This window comes from Macrobrachium nipponense, chromosome 26 (assembly GCF_015104395.2).
Source record: "Macrobrachium nipponense isolate FS-2020 chromosome 26, ASM1510439v2, whole genome shotgun sequence".
NCBI classification, from domain to species: domain Eukaryota; kingdom Metazoa; phylum Arthropoda; class Malacostraca; order Decapoda; family Palaemonidae; genus Macrobrachium; species Macrobrachium nipponense.
This window is the reverse complement of record NC_087215.1, coordinates 44,835,759-44,857,384: the sequence shown is the minus strand read 5'-3', so window position 1 is coordinate 44,857,384 and position 21,626 is coordinate 44,835,759. Positions and strand designations below refer to the sequence as shown.

Here is a 21,626-nt window from a genome sequence, read left to right as displayed (position 1 = left end):
ACATTATTCTTATTAAGCCTGGCTTCAGGAGCCAGAATTTCAGAACTGTCGGCTCTATCCAGAGATGCGGGTCATGTGGAATTCCTCCCCTCAGGAGAAGTTCTACTTGCCCCGGATCGTAGCTTTTTAGCTAAAAATGAGGATCCCCTTGCAAGGTGGGCTCCTTGGAAAGTCATCCCACTTCCGCAAGATCCTTCTCTCTGCCCAGTATCAACTTTAAGAGCCTTTCTATCTCGTACATCCTCAAGATCCTCAGGTTCTCTCTTTATGAGAGAAAAAGGTGGTACTTTATCAGTAAAAGGAATCAGACAACAGATCCTTTACTTCATTAAACAAGCCAATCCTGATTCATTTCCAAAAGCACATGACATCAGAGGAGTAGCCACCTCAATTAATTACTTCCAACATATGAACTTTGAGGATCTTAAAAAGTATACTGGATGGAAATCACCGACAGTCTTTAAACGTCATTACCTAAAGTCCTTGGAATCTTTAAAATTTTCTGCAGTAGCAGCGGGAAACATTGTTTCTCCTGATACTGTATAGTAGTTGTAGTATAGATCCAGGTCTCCTTTCTACCTACCTCGTCCAACATGCCTCACCCTATTGCCATGCTACTCGGATACTCTAGCCTTAGCCGCTAGAATCATATTGGTGGATTGTCCCTTATTTTTTTGCTAGGGACATCCACGCTATGTACATATAATGTACTTCGGTGTTTCTACCCTTATTTTTATGCTAGGGTAGAACACAATGTGTTTGTATATTATGTAAATATCTTAATTAAGTGAATCATTCTTGTTATTTTGCCATTACATTACTATGTATTACTATGTCTAATATAAGTTAATTTTTAAGTACTTTATATTGATTGCTTTCTTTATCATGTCATTGTATTAGGATAAGTTAGCTTTAAGTACTTTGTTTGTATACTGTAATGTCCCTGATTCACTTATATTATATATATCTCTTTTTTACAACTGGGTTTCATTTGTCCTTATTCCCATCTTGTCTGTTTCTCTGGTACTCTTTCATAGGCCGACACGAGCTGAGCCCAGAAAAGGGATTTTGACGTAGGAAAAATCTATTTCTGGGTGATTGGCTCGTGTCGCCCTATGAAACCCACCCTGTCTTCTTTTACCCACCCTGCAGGACAAGATGTTCATAGATTAAGGATGACCGCTAGGGGCGCTGCTGTCCGTGGCGTCAGTAGTAGTAGTAGTAGCGGCCGCATCACCCTTTCGTATCAGCTCTCTCTGGTGGGGATTTTATGTTGGAAGGTCTAAATGATGAATGACTTGTGGTAGTGATCCCACTCGCCTATATTCCCGTACCGACACTTCTTTTATAGAGTGAGCGAGTCAGTTTTACTGACATTTTCTTAATTTTGTTTTTCTCTGGTAATTTTAGATTAATTTTGCCTAGAAAGAATGATATTAAGGATACTTTCATAGGGCGACACGAGCCAATCACCCAGAAATAGATTTTTCCTACGTCAAAATCCCTTAATTATAGCCTCGGAGTTTGTCTCAAGGACATTCAAAGGTCTGTCACACACGGGCAGTTGTTGTTTTTGTAAGATTAGCATAAGGGCAGATCTTTAAAAGCCACGCCAGAGAGCTCGCCACGGTGACAAGACTATACCTTCCATATGAATTGACGATGTCCTATACAAAGATGCAGGAGATGAGGATGAAATGATCAAAGATCTGGAAGATGACGAATATGATGACTGCCTTGATGGCAAAGAATTCAGAGCAGTATTTGATGATACGGACACGGAGAGCGACTTTGGAGGATTTTAGTTTATTAATTTTATGCAATTTTTTTTACTTTGATAAATTTTCACTTACCTGCGTATCCTAAAAGGAAAATAATAGTTCAAGTAACAAATGTTTCTTTTACTGAGTAAAACAAAAAGTAAAAAATCCTTCGGTGTTGTGCCTTAACTGATTTGGAAATTATAGATGGTTAGTCTAGAACAGTTAAACATGTTGTATAAACCAAAATAAGGCAAATGGTGCACGATCGCTCTTTTGTATTTTAAAATACAATAGTAATATGAGAATGCATACAATATTATTGGATATAGTGAAGTACAAGTAAAACAACTTTTTAAAAGATCTACTGTTTTCCTCCGGTAGTAACTATCGCAATCTGCCGATTTGGGAAAGCATAGACGGTACGCTAATTTTATACCGCGTGAATGATGCGACCCCTTTAAAATTAGCTTCAAAATTAGGTTTCAAAAGTCGCATAATATGCGAGTATATACAGTAAATACTTAAGCAAATAACAATGTGAAAATGGAAGAGCACAACATTAATAATTTTTATAAGCATAGGCAGCAAGCTGTTGCTAGCTGATGGTTACACAAAAAACAACATAACTATCACTATTATTAACAAAGGTGCTATATAAATGATTACCTGGCAATGGCAATGTACCACTATTATTATTCAGCTTTTGTATGTCGTGTCCAAGGAAAGTTGCTGACCATATGGTTAGATACATATAAATTGATGGAGTTGGATTAAACAAATTCAGCAATTCACTGATCTGTCCTAATGTATGTAAAAGTGTAAAAAAAGAAAACTTACTATAGGGACCCAACCCCACCAATAACATGAAACATCATACTTTCAGTACAAACAGTTTACATTCTCACCTATGTTTCAAGGCCCTGAATTTCTTATCACATGCCTCACCACTAAGATCATATCCCTTCCTCTTCATTTCTTGTGATAATAGATTCCAAACACCCTTTTTCTTGATGTTCTTTGAGTTAAATTTGGGCAAATGCTTCTTATACAAGTCAATTAAAAGTAGCACTGCTTTGTGTGGCCAATTGGTATCTGTTAAAAAAATGAATTTTAATGATAGAATTATTTGAATACTTAGAAAACATTCATCTTTAACAGTTCTGAAAAAGAGAATCTCACAGTTATATCTGGCTGGGTTGATAATCTCTGTTTCCTACCTTCTCATTTGCAGGAAGTTTGAGTGAGTTTCCTATTTTCCCGTCATTCTTTTCTTAGACACTAAATCGTGGGGAGATTGAGAACATTTTATGTTTGGCAAGTACAGTACTATAGTAAATATAGCAAATTTTCAAATAATTTGAATTTTTCTTAAAATACAAACCAGAGGTTCTTTACAAAGGATTTAGCTTGCGAACATGAGCTGGAACAGACATTCAAATTTACTGACAAGGTAGTAAACTACTGACTAACAAGGAAACCCCATCCACCTGTCAGTCTGCACTCTGCTTTGCCTTCCAGCCCAGGTACCAGAGTGAGGGGTGGCTGGTGTGGGCAGTTAATATGAAAAACTTTAGGTTTGTATGTTAGAAAACATAAAAACTAACTTTAAAGTTGTAACTTATTCCTACACAAATACAAACTATTATTCTTTACTTAGGAAACTTCCTCATTGGTAAGAGAAATCTGAGTTACTCTCTGACCCAACTAGTGGTTAGTTCACCTGCCTGGTACATTGAAGAGAAGAGGAAGGAACCCTGTATCTCTAGCATACATATTGAATACATGGGACATAGCAGATGCTAGACTTTTGGATCATCAAAGTAATTGGCTTGTACCCAATTACTAATTGGACTATACGAACCCATATTGAAATGTGTTGGAGACAATAAAACACATACAAATTATCAATGTGCTTGATTTATTGTCTGTCCTCCTCTCCCCTTACCAAGAGAGGAAGGGGTCTTGCATCCTTTTATTGCCAATGAAGACTGGTGCCCAGATAGACAGCTAACCAGCATTCACATTTGTCCAGCTTGTACATAGAATGGCACTCTGATTCTATTTATTGGCAGAGGAAAAAGAGAGGAAGGAGGAAAGATAGAGGAAGGAGGAAAGAGAGAGGAAGGAGGAAAGAGAGAGGGAGGAGAACCGGTCTATCCTATCCTGTCTCCTGCTAACAGGATACCTAGACAATGTGCTGCCTGTCCCAAAGGGAGCTGGGCTGTCTAACCAACCTGATGAGAAGCCACCACTAGTCCATGGATAGTTTGTCCAAGGGTAGTGGGTAACATTCCAGAGGTAAAACAATATGTGGGTGATCATACCCGACCACCTCTCTGTATGTAATAACTGAGCCAACAGGTTCCTAGGAGTGCAGAGTATAGGGTGATTCCCCTATTATTATGAGCTCTCAGCTGGGCTGTAATTCTCCTTCCACAAAGGAAGAGACAATGCCCATGGAACAACTTACGGAGCCAGGAGTTGAGTGCAACTGAAAACTCCTTCCTTAACACTGTTAATAAAGAGAAAGATACAGACTGATGTGACAGACAGTTCTGAATCTCATTATGAAATTCAGATCAATTCCAATCAAACAGATCTCCAGCATTCTAAGAGCCCAGATGACTTGCCTATACCAACGATGAGGTCAGGGCTAAATGGGACACATTCACTGGGCTTAGACCAATGTCTAAAAACCCTTGAAAAGACTTGTACAGGTCAGAAGTCAAACTCATATAAGAGAGTGTCATGACCCTCTGAATTTTTAATCCCCTAGAGAGAAATATTAATAGCTTCTCATACAAGATACCCTCAAGGAGAGATCTGGTCCTAGAATCAAACCCTGATTGAAGGCTGACCATGCCTTTCTAACAACCAGGGCAGAAAGGAACTTCAGGGCAAAGGTAGTTGAGCAAAACCCCACTACCTACTGACAAGCAGCTCTGACCAGAGAGATACATAACTGGGGGCAATTCCAGTCTTGTAGACAGCCATTCAAGGAATGGAAGTAGTAACGTAAAACTCCAATGGAGGAGAGAGAGAGAGAGAGAGAGAGAGAGAGAGAGAGAGAGAGAGAGAGAGAGAGAGAGAGAGAGAAACCTTGTCAGGGTAGAGGCTGAAAAACATCTAGGTGTGAAGGGCCAGAATTCTCAATGCTCTGAGATACAGTGGACCCCTCGTATTTGCATGGGATGAGTACCACACACCCCCAAATAGCTATAATCTGTGACTTTTTGCTTGTTCAAACACAAAAAAAAAAAAAAAAATAAAAAATAAAACACTAAAAATGCTTATACATGAGTATTTCAACCCTTAAACGCTTATTGGACGTATTTTACGTTGATTAAAATTGTCTGTCGGGTGCTTAATTGATGTAAAATATGTAAACGCTAAAGAGTTTTTTAAATATTCGCGGAAAAATAGTTATAGGCCTACTTGGCGAAAAATTTTGAATCACGCACCTTGAGGGATGCTGGGAGTTCACAGATCAAGCTGTTGTTTTGTTTACAAGCGTTACCCAGCCGCGCATGCGCAAACTGCTTTCTTCTTGCACCAGCAAGCATCAGCGACGTGTCGTCTGAGAGCGATCTTTTGCCGCAAACGTGTTTTGCCAAACTTTTGTTAGTGTTTAAGTATTTGTGGTGGTACAAGATGTACGTAGAGATGTCTCAACGTCGAATGGAGTGCGAAAGGTGCGTTTTGCCTGTCGGTAGGGATCATGTGAGACGTATTTTGGACTTGGTTGCTGGAGAAGGACCAAGTAACCAAGATGACCCAGCTTCTCAACGCCGTTTCGTGCAGCCTCGTGCGGCCAAAAGTGTCCAAGGATCACATCATGTACCTTTTACGACCTCTAGGAAGCACCGGGGTGTCCTGAAGGGCATTCATAGATGTTTGGGAGGCCTCCAACAAAAGGGCATTGACGAATACTTGTTGGAGCTCGATCGAGAGCAGGTCGCAAGTCCTCATTTTGATGGCAGTTGGTCATCTAGTGACGAGGACATCACTCCCAATGTAAGTGATGATGAATATTTGCCGCCAATGTCCGTACGGGAGTCACAGGCTGAAAGTGAGTTATAATTTAGTGGTTTTAGTGCATATGTGGGGGAGTCTGAGGAGGAGGAGTTGTCGAATTTTGTTGTTGAGGACGAAACAGAAAGCGAGGGCGAAAGCGAGGGAGATGGGCCAGTGGTGGGGGGGTTTGAGTGTGAAACCATGCTGTGAAGGCCATTTGTCCGAAAGTGACGGGTGGTAGGAGGACCCCACCCCACCTAACATGCACACATTCACGGCAGCACCTGGACTCACCGTACCTGTTCCTCTCACAGCTCTGGGGTTCATTCAGCTGTTCCTGACGCAGGAATTGCTGGAATACCTGGTAGCAGAGATGATGGACTACGCTCGGTACTGCCGTGACGAACTGTGGACGATGTTGTCATATTGCTGGCGGGGCTGCAACCTCACGGACATGGCGCATTTTTTGGGGTGCAAATATGACTTGTATATGTCTCATTGTGATTGTGAACTAAATTCTTTTTTTTTTGTTAACAGATTACATTGGCAGCATGTTTATTGAGTAAAACAATTACATGATTCCATTTGCAATTTTCTTTTATATCATTGTAATACGAATTTTACGTTACTTATCTTTTATCAGCGTGAAACCAACTGTAAACTGTGTTCTTTCAAGCACAGTAGTTTTGATTAAAAATATTTTATCTCAATTTTTATCTACGGTTGTGTTTGATAGCATACGTTTACTGGAGTTTTATCCTTGTTGCCAATGCACAATAATGGTCATTAGCAGCTTGCTACAACTAGGTTTAAATTTAACAGTATATTTCCCTATTGACCTTTGATCAATAGCGAATAAAGTTATCACATTAAGATATCTCAGTCCTATTCTACATAACGTCATTTATAACAACTACGGTAATTGTTTACTATAGTACGATGGTTGAGATACAAGCCAAATGGATGTTGTCATCCAATTCGGTTGTAATTAGAAAAGAAAAAAAAAAAGTTGTTTCTCATTCGGTTGTTCACGTTTATGCAACGAGTATCATGTTAAAACCATACTTTCATTATTCTCTTTTGCTGTTTTTGAACTTATTTAACTAGAAGATGGGATAAAGTTAGGCTATTGTAATTTGGTCTCTCGTAAAATTGGATTATCGTAAGACGAATTGTAACTTGAACACTATAGCTACCTGTACACTGTATGAAACCTTATTATATCTTTACATACTCTAAACACCCAAAGGATTAAAGGTAGCCTTTTTTCACTCTACAGTATTTATAATACTACAATGTACTGTACAGTATACTGTACAGTAAATTCAATAGTACTATACTGCATAAATATAATTTTACTTATCGCGCCATTGCGGGGTTATGGCGCTGTCTGACTGGTCTAGTACTCCGAAAGATGTGCAGCGGCTGTAGACTTTAAAATTGCTTAGCGTCGAAAATTGCTCAGCGTTGGCGGCCAGGAACGGAACCCCTGCCGCTAACCGAGGGCCGCCTGTATAGAAAGACATCTCACTTATTAAAAGAAAAACTAAATTAATGATAAAATAATAAATAGATAAAAATGTATTAAAATACAGGGAGAATACGTAGTACTATTAGGGTATTAAAGCATTGCATCTTCACTTGAACTTCTAAAGTTCCAATTGCACAAAGTCCTCTGGTAGGCTGTTTCACAGTCCAATGCATATTGGTGCTTCTGATCAGTGAATCTGGTTGCTATTGGCAGGGTATAGTGGATCAGGGATCAGCTGTGAATATGAATGATCTCTGCTGAAATACAGCTTATGAAAAAGTGACAGTGAGTACCTGGAAGTTCATATCCTTTAAGTCCAAGGATAAGATGAATTCTCCTTACCTTATGGAATACCACAGTATTTGTTGTATAAAATCATTTAGGAAGAGGAAATCAGTCACTGACCTCCATATAAAAAGGACAAAGGGACACACTGCATTGTGGACATACTGAGGAATATGACAACTTGAGCAAGCTATGAAAATAGTATTGGAAAAGGTACTAGATGAAAGGCTGAGAAAAACTGTTGAGATTCCATGCCACAGAGATCAGCACAAGAAAGTAGCATGCAAAAAAGAAGAGATTATATCATATATTTGTAGACCTTGAAAAGGCATTTGGCAGAATACCCAGCCAAATATGTACAGTAATTAGACAATATCGGTTACCAGCAAGACTCATTGTGCTAATGATAAAATTCTACCATAACATTACATACAGAGTGAAGACAGTGGGATATGTCCCAAAAGAGTTTGAGACAAATGTTGGCGTCCATCAAGGCTCTGCAGTAAGCCCTTTGCTGCTGATCATAGCAACAGAATAAGTTACATAGGAATGTGGAAAAGGGAATCCCTGGGAACTGCTTTATATTGATGATTTAGTGCTAACAGCAGAATCTCAGGAAATGTACAAGATAATGTCAATAGAGGTGTTCAAAATTACAAAACATTCGGAGTACGAGAATTTTTATGCATAAAATGCATCATGAAAGCTAATGGGGAGGATAAAGGAATTGAGAACCCTATTATGAGAACGGCAGAATTTGGAGGAGGCAAGAGTATTCATATAACCTTGGGGACACATTGGACTTAGAGCAGAATGAAAGAGAAGAAGGAAAGCAAGTAGCTGCAGCAAGGATAAAATGGAAAGATATCTATACTACTAGTAAATAAAAGCTGAATTAGTAGAAAGAACTAAGAATTGCATTTGGGTACATGAACTGCATTGAATATAGAATGTAGGCCAAAGGCCAAGCACCGGGGCCTATGAAGTCATTCAGTGCCGACACAGAAATGGACAGTAAAAGGTCTGAAAGGTGGAACAGGAGGAAAACCTCGCAGTTGCACTATGAATCAAGTATTAGGAGAGGATGGAAAGTAGTAAGATGAAGAAAGTGAATATGAAAGGAGGTGCAGTAAAAGGAATGTAAGTGGTTGCAGCTAGGGGCCGAAGGAACGAACGTTTACAAAGCTAAAGCAGGCTGGGAAGTCACACAGTAAGTTAGCCTTTTCAAGCCCCAATAATCTGGCATAATTTTTTCTTTGCTCTCATCTTCAACTGGTGATTTACAAGTACAGCTAGTTGTCGACTTAAGACTTATGCGAGTTACGACTGATCGACTTTACAAACACCCACAACTAGAAAGCGGCGTGAGCAAGAAAGAGTGGTGTTCAGCTGAATGTACAACAGTTTTTCCCCAGCTTCCACCTTTCCACACACGCAGATCGCATGCTCACTCAGTGTCAGCAGTATCTTGGTACAGTGCACATCCTCTATGTCTATTTGTGTCTTGTGTTTTGGATATTTTTTTAAATGTCTACCAAGAGGAAATTGTCTTTACCTACTATCTATTCCTCAGCCTGCCAAGATGGAAAGAAAGGCCATTGACCTGGACATAAAAATGACAGTGATTAAGCAGTTTGAAGGAGGAAACCAAGTTAAAGTGATTGCACATATGAATTTCTGGGCTCAGCTCGTGTCGCTGCGCGAAATATCCTTTAATCTATTATTTCTAGGGTAAATGTACTAACACATACCAGAGAATAAATAAAATAAAGAAAAAGGTCAGTATAACTGACTCGCTCACCCTCCAGGAGGGTGTCGGTATGAACACTAGGCGAGTGAGACCACTACCACGAGCCAAATGCCAATAGAAATCTCCCACTACAAAATCCCTCCAAGAGGGGAGCCGACCCACAGAGTGAGCAGCTCGTACTACTACTACTCCATCCCATGCTGCCGACTGCTGCGCCTCTGGTGGCCATCCTTTCAAGTTAGCGCACACGAGTCGGTTGTGATATTTTTCCTCTCTGTGTTTTTTGTGCCCTTTCTTTGGATTTTCTATTATGGAGCGTGCAGCTATCGCAGCAGCTAAGTTAAGTACTCAGTATTTACGGTTAGTTGGTTTTTTCCGGCCCTGAGACAGTATTTGCCGTTTTTTAGATATAAATACGATCTCGGGGTCGGAAGCATGGCAGCATGGTTCTGCCTCGTGATGGGTTCGTTCTTGGTCTCCCATACCTAGAACATCCCCTTATTTATCTTCGCTCTATATGATTATCCGCTTTACTTAGGGTACGGTCTACTCAGGTTTGTCATGCATGCATGTATTTTACCTTACGTAGGCTTCTTCTATCCAGACCCTAGTCCAGGTTCTTAGTATCGGCCTCTGACTAGCTTTGAGTGGTAGACTTGCCTTCGGGTTAGTCGTACACTCCTGGATTTTTTCTCCTGCTATATTGTTTTCTTTCTTTCATTTATTTATTTATACTGTGTATTTTATTATTGTTAGGTTAGTTAGGCGTCTGGCTCAGCCTAGGTCCTGGCTCTTTGAGCCTATACTACCGCTCATCAGTTCGGTTGCTTCCCTATAGCATCTCTCTGATCAGTTGGTTTGGCCCAGTGGGCTTATTTACTACCGCTTTTCAGTTCAGTATGCTTCCCGATAGCATTTCTCTGATCAGTGGTTGTCCTAGGCTTAGTTGTCGTATTTGGTCTTACCGCCTTGTGGTCACTTCGTGATCACGGGCCAGCCAGACGCCTGTCCAGTCATTCTTCCCCCCCCTCCCGCTCTTCCATAGAGTCGGGCGGGGGTGGGTCGGTCTGCCCATGCTCAGCTCTCCTCATAACCCGAGCCCTGCCTTTGCCCTCCCTCTCGCCCCTCAGGCGGAGGGGCTAGGGAGTCGGGACAGACCCAGACTGGTCTCGACCTCTCCGGCTTCTCGGTCCGGCCGGGGTTTTGGTACGGAGTTGGAGGGGTACTGGCCTTGCCCACCCATCCGCCTGCTACCTTGTCGCTCCGGGCTAGCTTGAGCCTGTATGTCTTCTCGCTCTTTCCCATCTTACTAGGGCTCCTTCCTGATCGGAGTCCTGGTATCCAGCGGAAAGTTGTTAGTCCACCCAGTAGGGTGGACCGGAGCATACAGGGGGTCTACTCCCCCCCCCAACCTTACCGTTTTGCTGAGTTACTACACTCCGCTACGCACTGGACTTAGTCCGGTTTGCTTGTGTGTTAGGTTTAAGTTATCTTTAAGTTTATCTTAAGTACCTTAAACCATCCCCCCTCCCTTACATATCTTACCGGATCTCTCCGGGATTATAGCCTATTCAGGCGATGCAGGGAGGGGTTATGCCCAAATTTTTTCCGAGCTCCGGCATGCATCGGAGTTCTTCTGTCCTTTAGACTGTAAGTGATGTTTTTTAAGATACTCATGTGTCTCCCCACTTACAGGCCACCAACTGTGAGCATCCGGGATGTTCCGCCACACTTCAGGACCCTTGTGGACACGAAGTTTGCCGGTCCCATGCTCCATGCGCGACTCCGCTCGGGGACATCCAGGTCTGGTACCATGAGACATGTACCATATGTTACGATCTGGTGAGCCAGCTTTTGGAAGGGGTAAGTTTTCCATCTCCAGTAGCTGCTCCGCTTCTAATTTAGCGCTTAAGTTTTCATCATTTATTAACTTAAGGCAATTAATTTAAGTTATACTTTAAGTTTTAGTTTTAAGTGATTCTTAAATCTAAACTACGCCCTCTCTTCCAGGCTCCGGCAGTAAGGGATACCGCACTGGCTACCCTGCGGGCCTGGGTCGGGCGGTTTTGGGAAAAACGCCGCCAAGGGACAGCCCTACATCCTGGAGAAGCGGTTGGCATTATTAATCTTCCCCGGAGGCAAGGCGACAGGATACGTCGACCCGGTAGAGGCGGATCCGACTATCGCCTTCATCCAACAACAGCTGGCTACCTCATTAACTGATCAGGACCAGGATATCTCTACGGATGTCGCGACCCTAGATATTAATGTTGAACCTATAGTAGGTATAGACGACCTGTTGGTCGAGGTAGGTACGGTGGACACCCAAGGGTCACCCTTGGGCGTAACTGTTTCTTCTACTCCTGCAACCTCTCCATCCTTCCAAGGCTTTACGGGTGACGAAATATATTCTCCTCCTGGCGCTTCGGTTAGACCTAAGGTCAAGTCTAAAGTGATGACCTTGACTAAGACGTCGTCGTCGTCTAAGAAGACGACTTCGGCTTCATCCTCCTCCCGTAAGTCTCCGGCTGGGAATCCCGGAGCATCCAGGTCTAAAGCTTCTAGCTCCGGCTCTAAGTCCTCGAGGAGTAAATCCTCCAGAGAGAGATCTCGCACTCCGGCAGAATCACCAGTTCCGCTACCGTTGGTTCCGATTCAGAGCCTCCCCTCCACCTCCGCAGCAGCTCCGGCTTTGGACTCCAATGCTGGCCTGTTGCAACAGGTGGGTGACCTGGTTGGGTCCTTAAAGAGTAGCATGGAGCAAATGATCTCTCGTCTGTCGGACAGGATTACTTCCCAGGACTCCATTATAGCCGGGCTGAGAGAAGCTCCTCTAGCCTCTCCTCCACTGTCCAACACGAGTGGATCTCAACTTCCTCCGTATGACTCACTACCTCAGTTCTCTATGAACAATCCGTGGAGAGTAGCGTCATACGCCCCCTTCCAGGACGGTCTCATCTCTATACCGGAATTTGGGACTCGAAGAATAGAGGACTTCGAGTTCTTCCCGGAAGACCTCCAGCCTCCGTTCATAGGCTACGCAAGGCTTACGCCTTCGGCTATGGTGCGGGACGATAAGGTACCTAAGGAGACCAGTCCTCTACTCACGAGACCAGGCTCAGAGAGAATGGCTCAGGTGTTTAGAGGACATGGATTGTTCTAACACCAAGATACAACCCATTTAAGAGTCCCTTTAACCATTTTCACAATGGATGAGAGTACCCCGACTCCCGTTCCTAACCAAGATCGCAGAGGTCGACCATCCCAGCGGCCCAGAAGGGGGAACCTATACCGCAGTTGAAGGAAGCAGATCCCACATCTCCGTTGCTCCCCAGTTGGAGAAATTGTGGGAAGACTTGCCGAATACATTCTCAGCTGGCAAACTCAAACCGGACTGTGCTATGGAGCAGTTTGGTGAAAAGCTACCCAGGCTCCCAGATAGCCTTATTCAGGCTGAATTTGATGCAAAATCGCGACTAGCCAGATCCATCAATTCTATGGCTATGTCTGAGGTAGCTACCATGGCTTATGGATCAGAACCGATTTTTAAGCTCATGACCAAAGCCCTGACTCAAACGGTACAGTCAGATATGTTTGAGTTTGCCACTGCTCGGACGAATGTAGGAAGCATGTCCTACAAGAGGCAACCATTCGGCATGAACCGAATAGGTTACTCTCGTCTAGCATCTGGGGAGCAGATCTCTTCCCAGAAGCTATGGTTAAGGAGGTCCAGTCAGAGGCTACCAGGTTAAACCAGAGCCTTAAGGATCGTTGGGGCCTTACGGCTAAGAGGAGGCAAGACCTGACTCCTAAAGGTAAGGGACAAAAGAAACCCAGGCGTTTCCAACCTTACCAGAAGAAGCAACTACGCTTTCCTCAACAAGTTCCAACAGTACCGTTAGTGCAGACAGCCCAACCCTCCACTTCTAAAGGTCAATCACAGCCAATTTATGTGATATCCCCTCAGCCTCAGCCTCCACCTCTTACGCCATCTCTCCAGCTTACAATCAAGCCTTCGAGAGTCAAGCTTCTCAGAAGTATGACCGCTCGGGTAAGGGGGAGGTAGAGGTAAGCGTTCCTTTCGTGGGAGAGGATCGGGAGGCCCCTTTAACAGGGGAAAGCACTTCAGAGGAGGCCGAGGCGGTTACCAGAACCAATGAAGAACTTCAGGTAGGAGGGAGGCTGTTTCACTTTCGCCACCGGTGGAACTTCAGCCAATGGGCTCAGAGCATAGTGTCAAAAGGCCTGGGTTGGAGCTGGTTGACGAACCCACCTCCATCCAGACCTTTCCGTCAACTTCCTTCCAAGGAATTGACAGAGTACGCAGACGACCTCCTTCAAAAAGGAGCTATAGCGAGAGTCAAGAGATTAAAATTTCAAGGTCGCTTGTTCAGCGTGCCAAAGAAAGGCTCACAAAAAAGAAGGGTAATCTTAGACTTGTCCCGCTTAAACTTAGCCATCCGCTGCTACAAGTTCAAGATGCTCACGATCTCACAGGTGCGGACCTTACTTCCCCGTGGGGCCGTCACCACCTCTATCGATCTTACAGACACTTACTATCATATCCCTATTGCAAGACACTTCCGTCCGTATCTGGGTTTCAAGATAGGAGACCAGACATTCTCCTTCAAGGTAGTTCCATTCGGACTCAACGTGGCACCCAGAGTGTTCACGAAGCTAGCGGAAAGTGGTAGTGCAACAACTCAGATCGCAAGGGAATCATGGTAGTAGCGTATCTCGACGATTGGTTGATCTGGGCCCCAACAGTCGAGGAATGCAACAGAGCTACTCTGAAAGTGATTCAGTTCCTGGAATTTCTAGGCTTCAAAAATAAAACAGGACCAAATCAAGACTCACTCCAGAGTCAAACTTTCAGTGGCTGGGCATTCAATGGAATCTATCATCCCACACTCTGTCGATTCCATCAACCAAAAGGAAAGAAATAGCAAAGTCAGTCAAGCAATTTCTAAGTCACAAACTAGCGTCAAGGAGAGCCCAGGAAAGGATCCTGGGTTCTCTCCAGTTTGCATCAGTGACAAACGTCTTAATGAAAGCCAAACTGAAAGACCTAACCAGAATCTGGCGCTCGCGAGCAAACGTCAGGTCCAGGGACAAACTATCCTCAGTGCCTCTGATTCTAAAGAATCGACTTCGGCCGTGGGCGAGAGTCAAGAATTTATCAATGTCAGTACCCCTTCAGTTCCCTCCACCAGGGATCACCATCCACACAGACGCGTCCTTAAGCGGCTGGGGAGGGTATTCCCAGGTTCAAAAAGGTTCAAGGGACTTGGTCACCTCAGTTCCGTCAGTTCCATATAAAACGTACTGGAGGCAATGGCAGTGTTCTTGACTCTAAAAAGGTTACGCCCACCCAAGTACTCCCACATAAAGCTAGTCCTGGACAGCGCAGAGTACATCGTAAAACAGAGGAGGCTCCAAGTCACGTCATCTAAATCACGTCATGATAGCCATCTTCTCCCTGGCAGACAAGTTCAGTTGGCATCTTTCCTCCACTCACATAGCTGGAGTAAGAAACGTCATAGCAGACGGCCCCTAAATATCCCGATCAGTACCTCTAGAGTCGGAATGGTCACTGGACAACAGTTCGTTCCAATGGATCCTTCAAAGAGTCCCAGGGCTACAGGTGGATCTCTTCGCATCACAAGCGAACCACAAACTACCGTGTTATGTAGCCACAACCTGGACCCTCTGGACCTATGCCACGAACGCCCTGGCTCTAGACTGGAACAACTGGGAGAAGATTTATGTCTTCCCTCCAGTGAATCTCCTCATGAAAGTATTGAACAAACTCAGGACATTCAAGGGTCAAGTGGCTCTAGTAGCCCCAGACTGGCCGAAGAGCAACTGGTATCCTCTAATTTTGGAGCTGGGCCTTCGTCCTCTTCAGATCCCCCAGTCCCAAGCTCTCCCAGTCAGTACAAATGAAGACTGTGTTCGCTTCCTCAGGGATTCTCAAAACCCTAACTTTATGGATTTCATGAAGTTTGCGGCAAAAAGAGATGCGAATATTGACCCTCAGAATATTCTATTCTTGGAATCCGATAAGAGGGATTCGACTTTGAGACAGTATGATGCTGCTGTCAAAAAGTTAGCAACCTTCCTGAGAGAATCGGATATTAGAATCATGACAGTTAATTCAGCTATATCCTTTTTCAGATCCTTATTTGAAAAAGGTTTAGCAACTAGCACGATTACGACAAACAAGTCAGCTTTGAAAAAGATATTTCAATTTGGATTTAACATAGACTTGACGGATTCCTACTTCTCGTCTATTCCTAAGGCATGTGCTAGGCTTAGGCCTTCTGTAAGGCCTACGTCAGTTTCATGGTTCTTAAATGATGTTCTAAAACTGGCTTCCGAAACCGATAATGACACATGCTCTTTTATAATGCTCTTAAGAAAAACCCTATTCTTATTAAGCTTAGCTTCAGGAGCAAGAATTTCAGAACTGTTGGCTCTATCCAGAGACCCGGATCATATTCAGTTCCTTCCCACAGGAGAAGTCCTACTTTCTCCGGAACGTAGCTTTTTAGCAAAGAATGAAGATCCTTTGATGAGGTGGGAACCTTGGAAGGTACTACCCCTTCCACAAGATGTATCTCTTTGCCCAGTTACAACCTTACGAGCCTTTCTGTCTAGGACCTCCTCATCTTCATCGGGTCCCCTCTTTAGGAGGGAAAAAGGTGGAACTTTATCCATTAAAGGCATCAGGCAACAAATCCTGTACTTTATTAAGCAAGCCAATCCTGACTCTTTTCCGAAAGCACATGATGTCAGAGCAGTAGCCACCTCAATTAATTATTTCCAACATATGAACTTCGATGAGTTGAAAAAGTATACTGGATGGAAATCACCGACAGTGTTCAAACGTCACTACCTTAAGTCCTTGGAAGCTCTGAAATTCCCAGCAGTAGCAGCGGGTAACATAGTTTCCCTGACTCTAGCTAATTTTTAGTAGAAGATTCAGTCCTCCTTTCTACCTGCCTCACCCATAAGTTCGTCTATTCCTACCTTGTTCATTTGCATTCACCTTGTGTCTTAGCTGCTTTTATGATAGTGTAGTGGGTGCCCCTTATTGTCTGGTTAGGGACACTCACAAATGATTATAAACATTGATCTCATGGATGTTTCCCCTTATTTTTATGCTAGGGGATACATCATTTTATAATAATTACGGGTTTTGTATATTAAGTCATATACATTCCTTTATATATTATTGTTGATTGTTTTTATTAATTGCTATTATACTTTTGATACATGCTGTTACACAGATACCATTGATACATAAATAAATATTTTACCTGTATATATGTAAATTACCTGATGTTAACAAACATGATTAGATTTAAGGGGTAATTTAAGCATATTTATATAATTTTATACCCCTGTATATGTATCTTTTAGCAATTTATTCTATTCATATATATTTTATCTTTTATTTGAGACCTATTCTGATTTATTTTATATTTTATTTTATTTTATTACTTTTGTTTACAATCTTGTGCTATTTCTCTGGTACGATTTCGCGCAGCGACACGAGCTGAGCCCAGAAAAGGGATTTTGACGTAAGGAAAAATCTATTTCTGGGCGATTGGCTCGTGTCGCCAGCGAAATCCCACCCTACCCATCCCTTCGCCCAAGATTGTCTGCTAACTTCAGGATGGCCACCAGAGGCGCAGCAGTCGGCAGCATGGGATGGAGTAGTAGTAGTACGAGCTGCTCACTCTGTGGGTCGGCTCCCCTCTTGGAGGGATTTTGTAGTGGGAGATTTCTATTGGCATTTGGCTCGTGGTAGTGGTCTCACTCGCCTAGTGTTCATACCGACACCCTCCTGGAGTGAGCGAGTCAGTTATACTGACCTTTTTTCTTTATTTTATTTATTCTCTGGTATGTGTTAGTACATTTACCCTAGAAATAATAGATTAAAGGATATTTCGCTGGCGACACGAGCCAATCGCCCAGAAATAGATTTTTCCTTACGTCAAAATCCCTTTTATCACACTCTACTGTGTCAACGATTCTGAAAGACAAAGAAAGGATTAGTGAAGCTGTGAAAGGTTCTGCACCCATGTGATCAACAGTGATTATGAAGCAACATACCGAGCCCATCCATGAAATGGTGAATTTGTTGTACGTTTGGATGGAAGATCAAATTAAAAAACGAACACCGTTAAGCCTTTTTACCATGCAGGTGAAGGCTAGAAGTCTGTTTTAGACTTTGAAAGAACGTACCGAAGAAGACTGCAATCAAGAATTTTTGGCAAGTGTTGGCTGGTTCAAGAAGTTCAAGAACAGATTCCAATTGCCCAATGTTCAAGTGACTGGAGGAGCAGTGAGTGCAGATGAGGAAGGAGCTAGCAAATTTGTTGACAGTCTGGATGAAATAATTACGAATGAGCGGGATCTTCCAGAGCAGATTTTTAATGTGGATGAAACTGGGTTGTTCCGGAAATGAATGCTAGCACGCACTTACAAAGAAGACAAAAGCATGCCAGGATTTAAAGCTTTTAAGGATAGGCTGACTCTGCTGCTTTTGCTCTAACAATAAGGAATGGATGACCCAGACACTTTTTGAAGACTGGTTTCTTAACTGTTTTATTCCTCAAGTGTGAGAATACTGTTCGGAGAAAGTAATTCCTTTCAAGATTTTACTGCTGCTGGATAACGCACTTAGCTGATCTCAATCCCAAACACCACCCCAATTCTTCAACCTATGGACCAAGGTTCGATTGATACATGCAAGGCAAACTATCTCCGAACCACCTTCGCCCAAGCTATATCTGCTATAGATGCCGACCCAGAACTATCCCTGCGAGAATTTTGGAAATGGTACAATATTCATCAGTATATCAAGAATCTTTCTACCACCTGGGAAGCTGTGATGGAGAAGTGTATGAATGGCATATGGAAAAAGTGTGTTAAGCATTATGTGAATACTTTTGCTGGATTTGACAGTGAACAAGAACTTAATGTGATAGGGGAAAAAATAGTGAAACTGTCAAAAGAGCTTTCCTTGGAGTGTGAAATGGAAGATATCGAGGAGTTGCTAGACCAAGATTACAAAGAACTTACAAATGAAGAGCTGATCAAATTGAAAGAAGAAAGAGTGGTGGAAGAAAGAAGAGAAGCGGAGAGAGAAGACGAGTTGCCAGAAAGGAAATTTACCGCTAAGGGATTATCAGAAGGTTTAGCTCAACTAGATAAACTTCATGCACATTTTGAAGAAATGGACCCAAACATTTAAAGATTTGCAAGGATTGAACGGACAGCACACATCGTGTTTCGTCCATACCGTGAAATTTATGAGAAAAAGAAGCAAGCAGTCCTGACAAAGCTCACCATGTTTATGAAATGAACAACTCCTCCTGCCACCCCGAGCATTGCCCCAGCTGATGCCAGTAGTAGTTTTCAATTGCATTTTTGTATGTATTTTTTGCACCTGTATTTTATATTTTTGTATGTTTTCCGCATATTAAACCAATTGTACTGTGGCATGCAGTGTATGAATTAAACCTGACAAATGTAGCAATAAGAAGCAGTATGATGTGTAGAGAAACAGGTTTGACTTGAACTTGACAAACGTAACAATAGGACACAATGTGATGTGTAGAGAGATGGTACAAATGGTATAAAAATTTAAAGAAATCATAACAACTAGGAAATACGAGTGTCTAAAGAAAGATAAAAAGATTGGAAAATTAATATTAACTAAAGAAAAGGTTGAATTTTTATACGAACATGTAGAAAAGTACAGTATTGTAATACAGTGACAATATGCACTAAAAGTGGTAATACAATGGTTTTAATGGTAATGAACGGAAAATAGTAATAAAATATGACTTAAATCTGATCATAAAATTAATGAGCTAAGAAAATGTTGATAAAATATGACTTAAAGATGATTACAATATCATTACAGAGTAAAATATTCTTACGGTAAATTAACATAGGCCGACTTATATCCAAATCGTCTTGCGACCAACCAATTGGGGTCGTAAGTTGACAACTAGCTGTACTACTGTTAATAATATCTGGAACCCTCAGTACCTGCAAAATCATTGCTAACATAATCTTCATCACTACTCCTAGTGTAAATAAAATAAGAACAAAAAAATAAGATGAATCATAGGCAAAGGCTGTTGTTGTTCCTTCTGAGCATCAGCTATGTTATGTAAACAAAACTATTAGCACCATCTATTAGCACAAATGGAAAAAGCATTAGAATACTTCTAGAAGAAAAGGATGACTGAAAGATGTGGCATAAAGAAGCTGCAAAAAAAAAAAATTGAAGTTTCAGTGAGAAGGACTGAAAAACACTTGGTTAGAAGAGCACTAAATAAGGAAGAGCAGGATGAAAACCTATAGGAAGACCCAGGAATCATTGAGAAAGGACACAGGTGAAGACCTAGAATTGATGGACATTCAGGCAAAAGAGCACAGGACAAAGAAGAGTTAATAGAATTTATTTTATATCTAAACCCAACCCAAAAAAGGAAAAAGTGATGTAAAAATCTTTAGTCATGATGATCTGGGCTTTCCCACGAATTACTGAAAGGCTGTTAGAGTTATTACTTTCAAGCATTATGCATATGTTTTACCTTCAGAAAATTCCTTGAGTTTACTATAGAATTTTCAGAATTTAAAAGTTTTCTTTTCCAGTAATATTCATTTCCATTTTCTTCTTGATTTTCCTTATTTTCTTGTTTATTCTACAAACTTTTGGTAACAGATATCAAAGGGTCATCTTTTGGTTTGGTGGAGGCAACTGGGCTAATTTTTGTCTAGTCTTTATAACATGCTATCCACCATTTAAGGCTCTGATATAGGATTCCAAGTCTTTATTCAAGTTACATGTAGTTTTTGTAGTTTGCTACTATATGAGATTTGTTACACAATTAGACTTTAGTTTCTTCTGCAGGAATGAGAAAGGTTCTCCTAGTCTTTCTTGCATTTAAGATGCTCTTTTTGTGGTGTCTTGAAAAGGGACTTCTCCATTACTCTAATAACAACTTTTAATTCTTCTCAGATAGCATTCACACAGCTTTCTTTTATATTAAAAGTGACCTCTCCCTGACTTAAATAATAGCTTGGACTTTTTACTCAGACAGAATTTATGCAGCTTTTTCATGTTGCTGGATAGTCTTCACCACAGTGAATGTATGATGGGACTTCATTATAATTTTTCTAGGCAATTTTACAATAAATGGACTTTCTCTCATATGTAACTCTGGTGTCCATACATTTGACAATGGAAATATATTAATGGTAATATACAGATTTGATGATCTCTGGCAATCTACACTAACACCAAAGTTGTCAAGGGGATATGATAGTTACCACACTCTTTTCTCCATTCATTTACTGTAACTTTATGCCTTGAATTTCCAATTTCATGTATGACACTTACCTGGCAGGTATATATATAGCTATATTCTCTGTTCGCACTGGCAGAATTTTCAAAACTCGCGGCAACCGCTAGATCACTGGTAGTTCAGGTGATCGCCACCCCGCTCCCGTGGCGCTGGTGCTCGGAATCATTCCCATTTTCGTCAGATTTTTTTCTGCCACTGAACCGGCAACACCGTTGTTGGTTCCCTGCTAGAATTCGAAACTCGTTAGCTGACTTTCGCTGTACTTGGATGGTTTATTGGGTATCGTATTGGAAAGTTGGATTGGCAATCGCGATTGGAAGTTATTATAATGTCTGATTCTGGTATAGTATTTCGAGTGTGTATGAAAGAAGGGTGCAAGGTGAGACTGCCGAAAGCTTCGGTAGACCCTCACACAGTATGTAAGAAGTGTATAGAGGTTTTGTGTACTTGGGATAATAGATGTAATGAGTGTGAAAGTTTAAATGAGAAGGAGTGGAAGACTTTCACAAAATATGTTGAGAGACTAGAAAAGGATAGAGTAAGAAGATCGGTGTCTCGGAGTGAGAGGTCAGGATCTTCTAGTAAGGCCTTGAATACTTCTGTTATTTCTCCCCCTTCTTCCCAAGTAGAAGTTGTTAATCCTTCTCCTCAGGTCTCTCCTGCGCCTGCTGCTGTTTCTGAGGATACTAATTATGTGAAAGTGTTTGCTGCCCTTGCGTCAATGGGCGATCAGATTCAGCGTCTTACAGACAAAGTGGGTACGTTTGAAAGTGTCAGTGTAGTGGAGGGGGCGGCTGATCGTCTCACTCGTGCTCCTAGACCTAGGCCTCTGCCAAGCTCCCAGACCCAAGGGAGAAGGCATGTCGACAGTCGAAGGGAGGCGAGAGGGG

General features: G+C 42.0%; 1 protein-coding gene across 9 annotated transcripts in view; it reads right to left on the bottom strand.

Annotated features, from left to right (window-relative positions):
• LOC135200242 (uncharacterized) overlaps positions 1-21,626 on the bottom strand; it is a gene marked incomplete at its 3' end in the record, with an annotated part of 370,718 nt that overhangs the window by 210,344 nt on the left and 138,748 nt on the right. For all 9 annotated transcript variants that reach the window (XM_064228699.1, XM_064228698.1, XM_064228697.1 and 6 more), the window contains 1 exon segment: positions 2,669-2,855. In XM_064228699.1, the coding sequence (XP_064084769.1) occupies positions 2,669-2,855 (187 nt within the window).